The 18,752-nt window shown below is 37.4% G+C and overlaps 1 protein-coding gene across 2 annotated transcripts in view; it reads left to right on the plus strand.

Moving 5' to 3' along the window:
* CUNH1orf141 (chromosome unknown C1orf141 homolog) overlaps window positions 1-16,733 on the plus strand; it is a 53,183-nt gene extending 36,450 nt beyond the window's left edge. For both annotated transcript variants that reach the window (XM_040232621.1, XM_040232620.1), the window contains exons 5-8: window positions 4,174-4,241; window positions 6,917-7,056; window positions 11,796-11,949; window positions 14,159-16,733. In XM_040232621.1, coding sequence (XP_040088555.1) covers window positions 4,174-4,241; window positions 6,917-7,056; window positions 11,796-11,949; window positions 14,159-14,746 — 950 coding nt within the window. In that variant the 3' untranslated portion in view covers window positions 14,747-16,733. The remainder of the gene's footprint in view (window positions 1-4,173; window positions 4,242-6,916; window positions 7,057-11,795; window positions 11,950-14,158) is intronic.
* Window positions 16,734-18,752: the final 2,019 nt, after the last annotated feature.

An 18,752-nucleotide genomic window follows, 5' to 3' on the forward strand; every position in this document is an offset into this window, starting at 1 on the left:
TCAAAGTATATGAGGCTTTTCTAATTATCTTTTGGTTATAAGTTTTCAGCACAATTACACTGCAGTTTGAGGATATACTCCATAGAATTTCAGTCCTGTGTAATTAGTTAACACTTGCATTTTCACCCAGTACATGGTCAATTGTTGGAAATGTTCAGTATGTGCTTGAAAATAATATATATTCTGCAGCTATTGGGTGCAGTTTTCTATATATGTCTTTTAGGTCAAATTTCTTCATTGTGTTTTTCAACTCTTCTATATCCTTAATGATTTTTCTGCTTGCTTGTTCTGTCAGTTGCCAAGAAGTTTCAGATTTATTGACTTTTCCTTGTAGTGTTATCAAATTTTGCTTTAAAGATCTTTAATATTATTTTGGCTGTCTTATTAATTGTATAAAATTTTAGAATTATTACATATTTCTAGTGAATTGAATCTTTTAAAATTATGAAGTGATTATCTTATTATCAAAAATCATGATAGTTACTCCTGCTTTCTTTTGGCTAACATTTATATGATATACCTTTTCCATCATCCTGTTACCATGATTTCTGTAACATTATGATCTATCTCTTATATAAGAGACATCTCTTGTAAACATCAAATTGTTAGATTTTTAAATCTACTCTGTAATCTTTGTTTTTGAAATGGAGCACTTAGTCCATTTGTACATAATGTAACTACTCATATCTTTGGATTTAAATCTGCCATCTTATTTTGTTCTTTCTGTCTCTCTTGTTGATTCTTTTTTGGTCCTCTTATGTCTTATTTAGGACTGAGTTTTTTAAATTTCAACTTTTCTCCTTTACTAATTTGGAAGTTATGTACTCTTTTTCTATTCTGTAAATGATTATCCTAGAAATTACAATGTTCATCCTTTCAAGCTATAGTGTTACCCTCCTGAACAAGAAAAGAATCTTAGAACATGTTAATTATTTTACTGCCATACTGAGTTTTGTGTTATTACTGAAGTCCAAAGTCTCACCTAAATATCTTCTAAATCAGCTGTGGGGAGACTCAGTATGATTGCTCCTAAGGGAAAATCCTCTCCAGCTTGAACCTGTGGAATCAAACAAATTATGTGGTTCCAAAATACAAGATGGGACAGGAATGGGATAGACATTCTCAAACCAAAAGGGAGAAATAGGAAAGAAGAAAGGGGTGTTAGATCCAAAAAAAATTTCAAACCCACTAAGACAAACTTTGAGATACTAAGGCTCAAAGCTCCTCTGGCTTCATGCTCTGCTTTCCTGAGCAACCAGGGCAGAGGTCCTGCTCTCAAAGCTCTGCTGGGTAGAGGAGGGTCACATCTCCCCGACCACTCCACTGGGACTCTGGTAGGCCAGAATTCTATCCCCAGGACTTTATCTAGTGGGAGTGTTGGCCTCCTCCTAAGGGTTTGGCAGGCAGAAACTGAGGCTGGCCTGATGATCTCTGAGTCACCTTCATAATCTTTCTTCCCTTGTCTTAAGGAACAACATATGTTTGCAGTGGATTGCTCTGTGGTCCTATCCTGTAAAAGCCAAGAAGTCTGACAGCCTTCCTTCATTTTATCCTGTCTTTATCCCTTTCATTTCAAACTGGCAGTGTCTTTGCTGGGATGTCTGATCAGGTCCACGTTTCACCCCATGCTAATCTCCTTAACTATCAGATGTGCACCACACCCTTAATGTTCTCTTTTGAGCATGCTTTCTCACTTTTGTAATATGAGAATTTTCTAAATTTGTAAGTTCTGGTTCCTTTTGCTTAACGATTTTGCCTTCGGTTCATTTCTCTCGTCTTGCATTTTACTTCAGGCAGCCAGGAGAAACCAAGACTCTTATTTAACACTTTGCTTAGAAATCTCAGCTATCCAATTTCATCACTCACAAGCTCTACTTTCCACAAAAAACTACAATAGAAACATAATTCAGACAAGTTCTTTGCCACTTTTTAACAAAGATTACCTTTTCTCCAGTGTTCCTCATTTCTGTCTAAGACCCCGTCAGAATGGCCTTTACCATCCATATTTCTACCAACATTTCTGCGGTTGGTAATTCATGTATTTTCTATTAAAAATGGAAGCCTTCTCTACAGCTCTCTTCTCTCTTTCTGATTTCTTACCAGAATTGCCTTTAAAATCTCTTCACAGCTGTATTGGCTTCTTCTAGGAAGCACCTCAGAACTGTTTCAACCTCTACCCCGCTAGCCAGTTCCAAAGGTGCTTTTATATTTTTCGGTATTTGTTACAGTATCTCTCAGTCCCCAATTCTCTCTCTATTCAGGCTACTATAGCAGACTACTGTAAACTGAGAGACTTAAAACAACAAACGTTTATTTCTCACAGTTCTGGAGGATGGAAGTTTCAGATCAGGGTGCCAGTAGAGTCCTGTCTGGTGAGAACCTTTTTGGTTTTCAGATAGTCACCTTCTTGCTTTATTCTCACATGGTGGAGCGAAAACATTAATCTCATCACGGGCATTCTACCCTTGTCTCTTCAGTTCAGTTCAGTCGCTCAGTCGTGTCTGACTCTTTGTGACCCCATGAATAGCAGCACGCCAGGCCTCCCTGTCCATCACCAACTCCCGGAGCTCACCCAAACTCATGTGCATCGAGTCGGTGATGATATCCAGCCGTCTCATCCTCTGTCGTCCTCTTCTCCTCCTGCCCCCAATCCCTCCCAGCATCAGAGTCTTTTCCAATGAGTCAACTCTTTGCATGAGGTGGCCAAAGTATTGGAGTTTCAGCCTCAGCATCAGTCCTTCCAAACACCCAGGACTGCTCTCCTTTAGGATGGACTGGTTGGATCTCCTTGCAATCCAAGGGACTCTCAAGAGTCTTCTCCAACACCACAGTTCAAAAGCATCAATTCTTCGATGCTCAGCTTTCTTCACAGTCCAACTCTCATATCCATTTATGACCACTGGAAAAACAATAGCCTTGACTAGATGGACCTTTGTTGGCAAAGTAATGTCTCTGCTTTTGAATATGCTATCTAGGTTGGTCATAACTTTCCTTCCAAGGAGTAAGCCTCTTTTAATTTCGTGGCTGCAATCACCATCCGCAGTGATTTTGGAGCCCCAAAAAATAAAGTCTGACACTGTTTCCCCATCTATTTCCCATGAAGTGATGGGACCAGATGCCATGATTTTAGTTTTCTGAATGTTGAGCTTTAAGCCAACTTTTTCACTCTTCTCTTTCACTTTCATCAAGAGGCTTTTTAGTTCCTCTTCACTTTCTGCCATAAGGGTGGTGTCATCTGCATATTTGAGGTTATTGATATTCCTCCCAGCAATCTTGATTCCAGCTCGTGCTTCTTCCAGCCCGGCATTTCTCATGATGTACTCTGCATATAAGTTAAATAAACCATGCCATGTGGGGCCACCCAAGATGGACGAATCATGGTAGAAATCTGACAGAATGTGGTCCACTGGAGAAGGGAATGGCAAACCACTTCAGTATTCTTGCCTTGAGAACCCCATGAACAGTATGAAAAGGCAAAATGATAGGATACCAAAAGAGGAACTCCCCAGGCCGGTAGGTGCCCAATATGCTACAGGAGGTCAGTGGAGAAATAACTCCAGAAAGAATGAAGAGATGGAGCAAAAGCAAAAAGAATACCCAGTGTGGATGTGACTGGTGATAGAAGTAAGGTCCGATGCTGTAAAGAGCAATATTGCATAGGAACCTGGAACGTTAGGTCCATGAACCAAGGCAAATTGGAAGTGGTCAAACAGGAGATGGCAAGAGTGAATGTCAACATTCTAGGAATCAGTGAACTAAAATGGACTGGAATGGTGAATTTAACTCAGATGACTATTATATCTACTACTGTGGGCAGGAATCCCTTAGAAGAAATGGAGTAGCCATCATGGTCAACAAAAGAGTCCGAAATGCAGTACTTGGATGCAATCTCAAAAATGACAGAATGATCTCTGTTCATTTCCAAGAGATCATTTATTTAGAAATCAGTTTTTTTTCTAAGAAAATAGAGCTTTATAATGTAACAGTAAGTAACTGAAAGTTATATTCTGTTAATAGAAATTTGTTTTAAAAGCAAATTATTCTAGAATATATTTAGCTCTAACAAACTGCATTTCCAAAAAAATTTACAAGTAGAGAAAATGGTTTGTTGAGTAAATTAGAAGTAATCTAATAATATAGAAATATCATTTATGTTTGGATTTGTTTCTTTAGAGCCAGTAGAAGAATATCTAAAATCAAGATCTATTAGATCTTTTCATTATCTTAAGGATATACCTGAGGTAGGTTTAATTTGTATACTTACAGTTATTTAATAGAAATACAGATTATCTCTAATAGTTTTATGCATTTTTCTACAAATCTGAAATTCAAATGAATTTTAAGATTCAGAAGGACAAAATTTTAAATGATTTCACCTCTTATATTACGTAAAACTTTAAATATGGAAATAATAAAGAAAATAATATATTGTTGTACAGGCAATACAGTAAAAAGTATTTATTGAATGTGTGAAGCACTAGCATTTATCATAAAGTCTGTTAAGACAGGGCCTCATAGAAAACTATTTTATTTTAATTTAGAATATGAAAATATATATCCATTTGTTAATCTTTTGATATGTAGCCAAGACCATTTTTGTTATAGTTATTTAGCTCATATAATTACAATAATGATGATTATATTAGGTTTAGAAACAATTCTATTGGGAAAATCTTTTTTAATTTGTTTTACTGAAGTATAGTTTGTTTTCAATGTTGTGTTAATTGCTGCTGTATAACCAAGCGATTCAGTCATACATACATATACTTTCTTTTTCATATTCTTTTGCATTATGGTTTATCACAAGATATTGAATATGGTTCCCTGTGCCACACAGTAGGACTTTGGTGTTATCCATTCTACATATGTGGGTGCTTCCATGCTTATTTGCTTCAGTTGTGACTGACACTTTGTGAACCTATGCACTGTAGCCTGCCAGGCTCCTCTGTCCATGGGATTCTCCAGGCAAGAATACTGGAGTGGGTTGCCATTCCCTCTTCAAGGGGATCTTCTTGACCCAGGGATGGAACCCACCTCTCCTGTATCATAGACAGACTCTTTACCCACTGAACCACCTAGGAAGCCCTATTCTACATATAATAGTTTGCATCTGCTAAGCCCAAACTCCCAATTCATCCCTCCCCGACACCTCTCCCTCTTGGCAGCCCCAAGTGTGTTCTCTAGGTCTGTAGTAACAACACTATTGACTCTCGCTGACTGCTTGAGCAGAGGTACACAGGCATCCTGTAAAGTGACCAACCAGCCTTGGCCATTGAGCATGCCTGGAAATCATTCAGGTTTTATTAGAAAGGGAACTTAATACAGAGAATCATCAAAGTCAAAAAGAGTCTCTTAGGTGTTAATTAACACAGTTTATTGCAATAACGGAGAATGAAACATGAAGAAATACATACTTTGCACCATAATTAATAGCAAATTATCATTTTGTTGGACAGTTAGTGCTTTTTATAATTTTAAAAAATATTGATAAAATGCAGTGTCTGGATTATTAGTTTTATCCTTATTGACATGTGGCTAATAAGAGCACTAAGTCCTTCCACCTATTCTTCCTGTTCTAATTTCCTCTTTGCAGAAGCAATCAAGTTTAATCTTTGGCGGTTTCAATTCCTCTTATGATTAACTATAATTCTAAAGAATGAGCTTCTATGCTATTTTTTTATTTACCAATTTTAAGAAGTACTGGGGCTTCCCTGGTGGCTCAGAGGGTAAAGCGTCTGCCTGCAATGCAGGAGACCCGGGTTTGATTCCTGGGTCAGGAAGATCCGCTGGAGAAGGAAATGGCAATCTGCTCCCATACCCTTGCCTGGAAAATCCCATGGATGGAGAAGCCTGGTAGGCTACAGTCCATGGGGTCGCAAAGAGTCAGACACGACTGAGCAACTTCACTTTAAGCAGTGTTTACTACATAATCAAAGACAGAAATTTGAATTAGCTTATTTATACTGCTCTACATCTCACCTCTCTCCCTCTTTCCTCTTCTGGATCTATGATAGTTACTTTTCTGCTTCTTCTATTTTAACTTTTGTACCTTGAAATAGTATATCTAAATATGTTCTTCTTTCCTATTAACTATAATCAATAACTCCTGATTCCTCTTGCACATCACATGAAACATCTTAGCAGTTTTAGCCTTTCCTCCACATCATCTTCCCTAGGTCAAGTGTATATTTATTCTTATATGTTGAGGTTAATGATTATATTCATTTTTCAACTCTGATTAAGCCTTTATATTTTGCCTGTAGGTTAATTCTAAAACTAAAAATACTATAATCAGCACTTATTGTTATATTTTTAAAATTGTTTATTGTAGAATAAAGTAATGTGCTAGGATTGTGTTTGTTCTCATTGAGTACAATGTAAACACAATAGGCTCTCTTTTCTTATTCTCCATCTGTTACTGAAAAATAATGCCATTAGTTTCCCTTATGTTTAGACCTTGACTGTCTTGTGTACTTTTTCTGGAATTCCTAGTTGCCTTTCTTTTTTCTTGTGGCAAATAATAATAATAGTAAAAATCTATATAGTACTTGAGAGTGCCCAGCACTATTCAAATATGTATATATATCCCAGCTGGCTCAGTGGTAAAGAATCCGCCTGCTAATGCAGAAGACTTAGGAGACACAAGTTCGATCTCTGGGTCAGGAAGATCCCCTGGAATAGGAAATGGCAACCCACTCCAATATTCTTGCCTGAAAAACTCCATAGACAGAGGAGCATGGCTGGCTACTGTCCATGGGGTTACAAAGAGTTGGACAGACTGAAGCAACTTAATACAGACAGCTATTTTTTATCATAGTTAGATATATCAAATGTGAATAATCAAGTAAAAATTATTTATCAATATAGACATGGAAAAATAATTTCTAAAATAGTTTCTCCTTTTCTTCATGTGTAGACAGAATATGCTAAGCCCTTCCAGGAATTATATTCACAGCATAGACACCAGTGTAGAAGAACATTGAATTCTACAGTCTTTTCTTCTGTACCCAGCAATCAGTCTAATGCATATAAGAAGGAAGAAGACTCTATTTACAGGTATAGATATTGTGTGTTAATATTGAAATAACTGAAACTTAACTGCATCTAACTTTAAGATATAAACATTAAGAAACCTTTAACCAACAAATAGCAGTGTGTAATCATATAACACATTATTTTTCTGCTTAATAACATCTGAAGACTCTCTATTACAAAAATGGTAAAGTGTAGATTCCTGAGTATGGCATATAATATCTTTCCAGCCATGTATTCTGTCCTTTACTGATTCTAATCACAGTGAATAAATAGTCTGTTCCAACTGCTATGTGATTTGACCCATTCTATTCTCTATGCTTAGAACATACTTCTCCACCTGATAGAGTCCTATTTATCTTGAATCATCTCAGATAGCAAGAAGTCCATCAGTAAGGCAGCTCCAGGTTAACTCAGGTATTCAGTGATGTCATCTCATATGCACTTCTCAATCCTCCCTCAATTGTCTCACCAAGTAGTTTGTCCTTCTAGCCTTGCTAGATAAGATGTCTGTATCTTATAAATATAAAATGTCCTACAGCCTTGCCATATAAGATGGTGACTACTATTCAACAAAACTGGAAACAACACCCAATGAAAAAGACATAAGCTGTTTGACCCTTTTGTAAGAATGAGGAAAATGCTCTCCAATGCCCTCCAGAAGACCTCCTCTGGTGTCTCCTTGGCTAGAAAAGCTTCATGCACCCATACCTAAAAACCAATAAATCAGGGAGTTTGGGGGAGAATGGATACATGTATACGTGTGGCTGAGTCCCTTCACTGTTAACCTGAAGCTATCACAACATAGTTAATTGGCTATACCCCCAATACAAAATAAAAAGTTTTTAAAAATAAAAATTAAAAACCAATAAATCATTATCTGCTTTTAGTATGATCCACAGTATGAAATATTAATACTTTTTATATTACAAAGATTGATGTCTTTATCTATGGAGCAGAAGATTCAGATTCATAGATCCCTAATTATTTGTCTTTCTACTAGTTGAAATTGATTGCAGTATTTTAGTGCTTTGAATAGTTACTACTAAGGATCTATGTGACACACTCTCTTCTACTTTTTAATATGTTGATCTGGAGATGCTAAATTGATTTAGTATCTAAATTGATGGGTTGTAGGTTACATTTTGAAAAGCACAGCCTTAGAGTATTCAAGATTCATTCCACTGATTTAGGAAGGAGCCCAGCTTCCCTTGAAGTATAGGGTTGCTTGGAGAAAAATGAATAGTATCAGAGTTCTGTTAGCAAAACAAACAAAATAGTGGTGAGGGGGGAAGTCTAAGCAATCCTCTGTTTACCACTTATCCTTTAAGATCCTACTGAGATAACACATTCTCTCTGAAGTGTTCCTAACAGCAGTGGCAGAATGTTCTACTCTTTCAGCAAATCAAATTTCCCTTTATGAAATTTCTTGAGTCTCTCTACAGAAGAAGTGTATTCTTTTATCAAAGTTCCAAATTAAGACTTCTGGGAAAGTTGGCAACCTACATACAGGTTCATCCTGGCTAAAGTAAGTAACAAAAAGAAGAAAAATAGAGAAGAAAAATTCATTTACTTGAAACTAGGACAGTTTATCTCAAACTCAGAGAAAATCTGCTATGTATTATATATAAGAGTCTGAAAAGACCACAGAGGTCAATGCACAATCCCTGTTCTATAAAAAAGGAGGGGGGAATATTGAAGGAGCCAGTAGAAAATATTCTGAAAATACTTCTGTTACGCACCATTCCTCTTCCCCTTTGGGGTCCCTTTCCTCACTGCTAATCACAGCACTCCAAGTCTGTGTTAGCAGTATTTTTAAGATACCTTTAGATGTTCTCAGTTAGGGAGAAAACCTCCTAACTTGGAGGAACAAGGTCTTGAAAGGAGAATTGGTAACAGAAGAGACCAGATACAATTTTTTAGGAATCATCTTTGCAAGCGTGAGTAATAGCCACTTAGCTACTGTCTTTAAAAAAAAAATGTCCCCATCCAACAGTCCAAGAGCCATGCAGCCATTCTTTGATTGAATTCCTCACCAGACTGAGTTGCTTACCCCAAGAGAGAGGTAAAAAACTGGAACTCAGTGGCACCTCACCTGTACATGGACAGAGAACCCACTGCTACTACCATATTAGAGTCATTGAAGAGGTTTCATAAAACATACAGTGCACAGGAAAATTTCCTCATGATTTTTCAGGGCTCCACCTCCTTCACCAGTTTATTCAGACAGCTGAATGCCCAAACTGATAATGTAAAGTAAAACTATCTGGATGTACCTGTTAATTTTTAAGAAGAGAATTTAGTAATACTTGGGTAAACAGGGAGAACATCCCAAGAAAATGTACCCCTATTATTCCGGGGATAATAACAAGGCCAGATTAAAGTGTCCTGATTCAAAGGTAAGTAGATGAAAAAGATAAAAACAAAACATGGCCCCAATCAACAATTCTACAACAAACAAAGGAACTAATTTAAAGTATGGCTAATGGCTACATTTTGACAGAATGTGTAACCCATGAAATGGGAGAAGAGTTAGACAATAATTGCTTCATGTGCTCAAGAAATCAAAGAAAATAAAGATCCTATGAAATAAGATTTGAAAATACAAAAGATAATTGCTGAGTTTGAAATGGTGCTATCAGAGGTAACAATATTTTTAAGGAAATAGGTAGTGATGATGCAGAACTGACAGATATATTAAAAGTAGTGGAGTAGAATAAACATGGAGTAAGCCAAACTGTAGATCTAAAGAGCAAGTTTAGGAAAATCGCATGCAATGCAATATGAAAGGATAAAAATATGATTGGATTAGACAAGATAGTATATTAACAGAAGAAAAAAAGATATCCAACATGGAGATAATTGGTGTTAAGAAGAAAACAGAACAGACTGAATGAACTGACTTTAATATACTGTGGCAATTTGTTGTGCTCAGAGAGTTATAGGTGTGCTGAAATATTTAAGGCACTTAAAGATTGCTCAGGTGGCTCTATGGTAACCAGGCTACGACTGTCCTCAAGTGTTTATCCCAGTGTACTGAACAAAGAATATTAGCTAAAATGTCACTATGTGGAAAAGATAGGGAAACATTGCATAGAATACAAGCTACTTGAGAGCAAGAGAAAAAGCTGAATTTACTGCTTACAGCATGTGTGTCTGGGAACATATTTAAGAAAGTAGAGAAATGCTAGAGTGGCCAGCAGTCATATTTGGAAGAGTTCAATCTTGGACACTTTATTCATGCTAGGTGGCAAGATCTAACTGACTGTTTGCATATGCTAAATGACCTCTCTCTGTACCAAGTATTTAACCATCTGAGGCTTCCTCCTGGGCTTCCCTGGTGGCTCAACTGGTAAAGAATCAGCCTGCAAAGTGGGAGACCTGGGTTCAGTCCCTGCATTGGGAAGATCCCCTGAGGAAAGGAACGGCTACCCACTCCAGTATTCTGGCCTGGAGAATTCCATGGACTATATAGTTCATGGGGTCACAAAGAGTTGGACACAACTGAGCAGCTTTCACTGACAAATGATGTGTTTACATATTACAGAGATTTGCAAATTCAGGAATGCCTTTCTTCAACAAAAATCTCCAAGATCTGTTTTATGTTTGATCTGTCTTAGCCAAACATTAGATTCTTGATCTCAGTCTTTTCCAGTAATATTTTGTTTATTTGTTTTTTACTAAATAGCTACTACAGATCAAGCACGAAACCAAGTACTTTGCATGTTATTTTTCAATGTAAAATATTTTATACAAAATATTTTGTAAATACCATATACATATGTACCTTTTATGAAAATCTTTTAAAATTTCAGCTCAAACTGGAAAAAAAAAAAAAAAGCAAACCTAGGGAATCACTTGAATTGGTTGGTCACTCAGAAGATTATGTTATTGGAGCAAAAATTCACAGCCAACAGCCACTTTAGGTTTAAAACAGCTCTTCTGTTTCTCTCTATGATGGTATCTGAGCGAGGGACTCACTGGACTTTGTGACATTGAGAAAAAGGTATTTGGCTAACGATCTTGGTCAGTGCCTTTGGACTGCTGGCCTCATTTCTAGATGATCTGTGGCTACTGACACTTGTGGTTCATGAACTTACAGCCTATTCTCTCTGAACTTAGGGTCCACTCTCAGATGTCATTAGAACAGTAGAACTCAGTGAGTTTCTGTTGTGTCTTCATCTGTTCTTAGACTGTCTATTTATACCTCACCCCAGGGAAGCCTTTGCTGTGGCTTACCACTGTGATAGTAAGCTTGTTGTCAAGCCTAATCTGAGTGTTCATGTCACTTGTGGACCCATGGAGATCTGGAATGAAAGCTATATCTTCTCTCTGCCTGACCACATCATTTTATCCTGATAATAAAGCTAAGGTGACCCTGTGTTGGCAGGAAGCTCCTGGAAAAGAACTATTGTCCCAGAATCTCAACAAAAGATGTGGCAAATATACCTGTCTTCCTTTGCTGGTCTCCTCAACCTACATAATGTACTTCCTCCCCACTCAAAAACCAAAGAGGCACACATATTATTGTTTTGCTTCCACCCCTGCTTTTGCTTTTTTCCAACACAAACCAAGCAGCAAATGATGGTCTTATCAGGTTGAGAGTATGGCAGGGGGATCTGAGGGAGATGTTAGCAGCAGTTATTTTGAGGAATGGGATAGGTAGACAAGAAGTGATAAGCTGAAACCAGTCCTATAAACATTTATGCTGAACTTTTACTCATTTTCAGAATAAAATCTTCTTCTGACTTCAATGATTTTAGTACAAAAGAAAATGAATCCATCAGAAATGATCAACTAAATGAGTATTCAGTAAGACACAAAAGCCTGCTGCCATTGTGCTTTGAGGATGAACTGATAAAGCCAGATGCCAAGATAATCGACGTTAGTCTGGTAAAGACAGTAACTTCTCACACGGTAATAAAAACATCTATTTATACTACTGTTCAGTAAAATTATGCATCATTACTTCTTGTAGACATATCGTATCCTAGTGACCAGAATCTTTGATAAATTCTTCTTACCTCTTGGCTTCATATTCTGAAGTGACAACAATATGGATTCTTAATATTCTTTTTAGAACCCCCATTCCAAACCAGGGGATTCCCTGGCACCAACTGAAAATTTTGTGTTTTTCTTTTATGAAGGATTTATCAAATTTTCTTGATTATAAAAGAAATATAAAACAAAGATGGTGTTTTTTTAAATGACTTGATTATATTTCACTTTTCTATCAATCTTTTCTATTTCAACCAGAAGAAGCAATTTATTAAAGCTGATTTGGTAGCTCAGAGTCTCTAGGAATCCTGGACAGACAATATGGCTGGAAAGCTATCCAATCAGGACTCACCCTGTTACAGCCACAGCTTGCTCTACTGGGGCCCATGCTCTTGTCACAGACAAAAGAAGTTTACAATTCTGATGCTGGGCAGTAGACACTGCTTCCAAGATCTTTGCCCACTGCTGCCTTTCAGCTAGCTATATCTACCACCAGCCTCACTAGAATAGTTTTTGCAATGCCTGCTTTTCACAGTGCTTGCTTTTTCTGAACTGAAGACTGTCTTTAGTGTATCCAAGTGGCAGAGCCTAGGGCACATGCCTATGCCCTAACCCTAAGGGAAGCTGATAAAGCGAGTTTTTGCCTCTACCTAAAGGCAATAGCACCCCACTCCAGTACTCTTGCCTGGAAAATCCCATGGAGGGAGGAGCCTGGTAGGCTGCAGTCCATGGTGTCACACAAAGAGTCAGACACAACTGAGCGACTTCACTTTCAGTTTTCACTTTCATGCATTGAAGAAGGAAATGGCAGCCCACTCCAGTGTTCTTGCCTGGAGAATCCCAGGGACTGAGGAGCCTAGTAGGCTGCCATCTATGGGGTCGCACAGAGTCGGACATGACTGAAGCGACTTAGCAGCAGCAGCAGCAAGGGTACATTGGGATTCCCTGGTGGCTCAGTGGTAAAGAATCTGCCTTCAATACAGGAGATGAGAGTTTGATCCCTGGGTCGGGAAGATCCCCTGGAGAAGGAAATGGCAACCCACTCCAATATTCTTCCCTCGGAAATCCCATGGACAGAAGAACCTGGTGGATTGCAGTCCTTGGGGTCACAAAGAGTCAGACAGACTTAGGGACTGAACATGTATACAAGGGTATATTTTTAAGGTACTGGACAGACCAAAAATTTGACAAACCTCTACTACTATGGCTAAATAGGTAACATTGGCATCACCTGTGGATTAAAAAACTCGATCTTTTGTCATTTTTTTCAGTAATCGTAAGCATTAATATGCCTTTCACACTAAGGTCATTAATATACAATTAGATGATCATCCATTTCTTACTTTTTAAATTATATTTCTAAAAGAAAAGTAGCAATCATTGACTTAAAGTTCACAAACTAAATACTGGTAATATTTATATTTGATGAGTAATCTGTAGATTTAATCTTTTTTACCTTATAATGGAAATGTGTAAGACAGTTCAGTGAGTAGATCATACATACAGATTTTGCTACTACTGTGATAAAAATAGTCTATTCTTAAGTCAATCTACTACTTTGGCTCTTTTATTTCACAGATATAATATATTGAGCACTTTTTATTGTGCTTAATTGTGCTATATGTTGGGATACAATAACGAATGTAAGTCTTTTAAAGAAAATTTTACACTTTCTGAATTTATTAGGATATTCAGACTTTGTAATTTTGGCTTGTAATCAGTTATGTAATCAGTTTCTTTTGATCTTTGACTCAATCTATTGTTTGGTATGCTGCTTATTTCTGGACATGGAAACCTAAGAAATGCCAGGACAATGTTCCATGCTACCAAATATCATATTTCCCAGTGACAGCACCAAACATTTCTTTACATCTCACGCTATTTCAAAAAGAATTTTAGGAGGCTAGAAGTTCAGATTTTACCCCTAACACTGCAACAGAGTACTAAGAGAAGGAAGTATAAAACATACAAGAACATCTTTTTTGTTATGTTTAAACACTGTTATTGCTTATATTAAAAACTTCTATGTAGTTACTTTTACAATATTTTGCCATTTTATGTTTTAAAAACTACTTAGCCTTCTTGCCTCAGTAGACAGGTAACAAAGACTCTTTTCTTTAATCCACAGGGGAAAAATGATACAAATCCCATAATTTTCCATGAGGCTGGATATGTACAAATGTTACTCTTGACAAAAAATAGGCTTCCTCCCCATTCTATGGAAAATGGAAATGGTTCCCCATATGAAAGATCAAATGTTGTTTTAGAAAAAAATTGTGAAATGCTTAAATCTGTAGCTAGAGATCACTCTATTACTCCTTCCAAAATCCAAAGAACTCTGCCTACAACACAGAAGAAAGATACACCAGCAATATCTTTTGAAGTCAGCCATAGGGTTGTAGATGATAAACTAAGGAAGAAAACTAGGAAGCAGACATTCGAAAACATACCTTGGGATAAACTCTATAATTTTTCACAGACATTTTCCAGCTTAACAAAAAAATTTGTGGGTTTCCTTGATAAAACTGTTATTCAAGAAATGAGTGCTAAAACTGGAAAATTTGAAAAAATGTTTTCTACAGTAAAACCAATGAGTGAATTCAGTGCCTCACCTGTCAAATATTACTCAAAGCCTTCACGAAATATACTCAAAGTCCATAAAATAAATAATGTAACACCATTGGATGATTTGTTAAACTTATCAGGTAAAAAATAAGCACCTCATAAAGTATTGTTTATTCAGCATTCTGAGGGTAACAAGAAGCAAATAACGAAGTTAGAAGATCATAGAAGAAATTCTTGTCTAAATGGTAATATTCTAGTGGATGGTAGAAGAGAACAAAACATAGAAGTTGAAATTACAAACCAACAGTGATATAATATTTTTAGTAAATAAGAGGATAAAATTAGGAAATAATGATCACCAAGAGGAACTAGTACAGGAATTTCTCTTATCTCAATTAGATTACTCAGTCAGCAGCGTTCCTACAGTTAAGTATAATTCAGGACCAAGAATGGTATAGACTGACTCTGGATATTTGCTATTGGAAGCCAAATAACATCAAAAACTTTGTTCCATAACTGGATATCAAATAAAACAATATACCATTAACTTGATAGATGTGGAATTAATTGTATAAAAGCATTTTGGATAATTGATGGAAACTATTACAATATTACATTAGCAATTCATGAAATTAAAAGGCTTTGCAAAATTTCAAATATCTTTTTGTTAGTAAATGTTGAAACTTCTTTACTATATAATGCCTTTATCAAGTGTGACTTTGACTTTTTTCTGAATTGTTAAACAATTTAAAAGCACAACTGATCCTTAGTAAGTAAATAATTTTGGTAGTAAATCCTATAAAAGATTGAAAATTTTAAATCAGTTGCTATTCTATTTATTCACTAACTTCTCATTAACTCAAACAGTAAAAAAGCAGAACTCAGAAAGAAGTCGCATTTCAGGAGTTCACTGGTTATCTGCTTGTTTAAAGGACTTTTCTTTCTTAAAATCCTAACTGTTAGCACTTGAGAAGTAGGTTAATTAGAAGCATTTCAGTTAAAGGAAGGTTTTGGAGGTCTTTCGGAAACTTTCAAGAGTGAGAAAGTGAACTTGTTCGGTGTCTCTGTTTCCACTGACTGGAGGTTTTCCTTATTGTGTGTCATCAATGGTAATCTTGGGCATCTCTTCACGAGTAGAAGCAGATTTTGGCTCTCAAATAGGATGACAAGGAGAGAAAATGAAGATGGAGGAAAGAGAATGTTAACTGGAGACTGTAAATGAGAGAAGAACAAGAGTATAAGGATTCAAGATAAGGTGGTGGGTTCAATTATGTAGGAAGTAATAGAGCAGGAACACACAAAATTTTCCTGGCTAATTACCTTTCTTTTGGTTACTGGTGGAGAGGAGAAGCAGCAGCAGCTGCAGCTGAAAGTCATGAAATCATCTTTGTTTTCAGAAAACAGGGATTGACCTTGCGCTCTTTGCTTGCTTTATCCATTCTCCCCATATCTCAACCCCACCACCATATTCACTGCAGTAACCCCGACAGCTTACTGCAAAGCAGAATAGTTTCCCTAATTACCCTGCAGTCTCAGAAGAGAAAACACAGACTCTTAGCCACTAACAGTAAAAATGACAAGAAATAGAAAATATACCTAGTAATAGCACAAGTAATGATGGTAGGGTTTCTTGATATTCAGTACGAGACAAACAGGTATAGACCCTGAATCTGGGCAGTTATGAGTCAACTTGGGCAAATAATGTCAACTATCTGTCTCACTTTTCTATATTCCTGCCTTAAGATGAGGACAACAATACCTTGTTTTACAGTATGATTATTTTAAAGATTGGGCTTCCCATGTGGCTCAGCTGGTAAAGAATCTGCCTACAATGCAGGAGACCTGGGTTTGATCACTGGGTTAGGAAGATCCCTGGAGAAGAGAAAGGCTATCCACTCCAGCATTTTGGCCTGGACAATTCCATGAACTGTATAGTCCACGGGATCACAAAAAGTCGGATATGAGAAAATGACTTTCACTTTCATTTTAAAGATTAAATAAACAGTATGGAATCTCTTGAGTATGGTAAGCATTTATTTAAAATTCCCCTTTTATTCCCATCCTTTCTCCTGTTTTAAATGTAAGTGTGTGTGTTAGTTGCTCAGTTGTGCCCGAATCTTTGTGACCCCGTGGACCATAGCCCGCCAGGCTCCTCTGTCCTTAGAATTTTCCAGGCAAGAATACTGGAGTGCATCGCCATTCCCTTCTCCAGCGGATCTTCCCAACCCAGGGATCGAACCCTGGTCTCCTGCATTGCAGGCAGATTCTTTACCATCTGAGCTACCAGGGAAGCCCATCCTTTCCCCTGCTCTTATTGTAAGTATAACTTCTTAAAAGATGTTCCCAAAGGTCTCTTACTACAACCTTTTCTAAATTAGAGTCTAAACCTAACTACAGTCAGTCTTCAGACTTTAGCCCAAAATAGACTTAAATTAGGAGAAGGTGATGGCACCCCACTCCAGTCCTCTTGCCTGGAAAATCCCACGGATGGAGGGGCCTGGTAGGCTATGTCCATGGGGTCGCTAAGAGTCGGACACGACTGAGCGACTTCACTTTCACTTTTCACTTTCATGCATTGGAGAAGGAAATGGCAACCCACTCCAGAGTTCTTGCCTGGAGAATCCCAGGGACAGGGTGCCTGGTGGGCTGCCGTCTGTGGGGTTGCACAGAGTTGGACACGACTGAAGCGACTTAACAGCAGCAGCAGCAGCAGCAGACTTAAATTAGAACTGAGGATTTTGTATGTTATTTTTGGAAGTATCTGCTGCAGCATGTGAGTTTTATTCTTTAGAAGGGCACTAACTTAATTTAAAAATTCCATCTCACTGAGGATTGGCCATTGAAATAGCTGGACAGCTGGGAGCAGTGGGTTGTGGGAAGATGGTGACATAAGCTCACCACCTTTCTCTTCCACTCTCAGCTTTAATCTATTATCTCCTTAGCCAAACAGATGCTGGGATCTGCAAGAAGTGGGGTGCAAATTTAGACAAGGTTTCTGTTCTAATGCTGAGATCTGAATATGGCTCTGGAGACCAGTCTCTGAGTTGGAAGGGAATTGTGCTGTGTCTAGGGATTGGCTGGCAGTTGAAATCTGTAGATTACCCCAGGGAAAGATTGTCTCTGGTTCTCTGTAAGTGTTCCTGGTCTCGTTGGTGCCCAGGAGACTAAGAAGAAAACACTAAACCTATGAAAAAACCTAGAACTCAGAGAATTTTTCCTTCAGATGCCTCAGCAGAGGGTTATATACTGCTTGCTTTTATAGTACCAGCCCATAATGAGAAGGACTTTACCTTCTACCATTTACACAGCTGTGGTCATTAAATACTGCCATAAACAGACCTAAGCTTCTCTGAGCCATATAAGAAAAATAGCAACCTATCTAAAGGGTCACAGCAAGCAGATGGTGGCCATCCAGACAGGACATAACAGGGAAAAGGGCCTGAGAACTGACAGAGGTTTCACCTAGGGATGGGGAAGAATAAACAAACATAGTAATTTTGTAGGATTAGCAGTGAGAAAAAATTTGAAAAAAAGCAGTTTTTTTCCTGTTTGCTCATCCTGCCAAGTCCAGCTCATTTTGCAATCAGTTATAAAATAAGTAGAACAGATTAAGATTCTGGAGGAGACAGGGATAATTTGATTAAAAAAATAATAAAAAGCACTAAAGTAGATTTAAATATATCACACACACACAAAATACTGGTTGTATGTATGACTCTCAATCACAATCTGAATTGACAGAATAGGTAACTATTAATTGAGTAGAAAACATAAGAAAACTTCCAAAATAAGGGGAAATGAAATTTATAAAATATAAGAAAAATGAAAAAGAACATGATATAAAATCATAAAATATTGGTATCAAATATCTGTCATACTACATTTGAATTGCTTGAATTTTCCTTTTATTTTTTTAAAATTTACTCATTTATTTTTGGCCACACTAGTTGCGGCATGCAGGGGCTACTCTTCGTTGAGGTGTGAAGGCTTCATTGCGGTGGGCTTCTCTTTTTGTGGAGCCCTGACTCTAGGCACTCAGGTTTCTGTAGTTGCTGTGTGGGCTCAGCAGTTGTGGCACATGGACTTAGTTGCTCTGAAGCACGTGGAATCTTCCCAGACCAGGGATCGAACTCACGTCCCCTGCACTGGCAGACAGA

Source organism: Oryx dammah, unplaced genomic scaffold (assembly GCF_014754425.2).
Source record: "Oryx dammah isolate SB20612 unplaced genomic scaffold, SCBI_Odam_1.1 HiC_scaffold_28, whole genome shotgun sequence".
NCBI classification, from domain to species: domain Eukaryota; kingdom Metazoa; phylum Chordata; class Mammalia; order Artiodactyla; family Bovidae; genus Oryx; species Oryx dammah.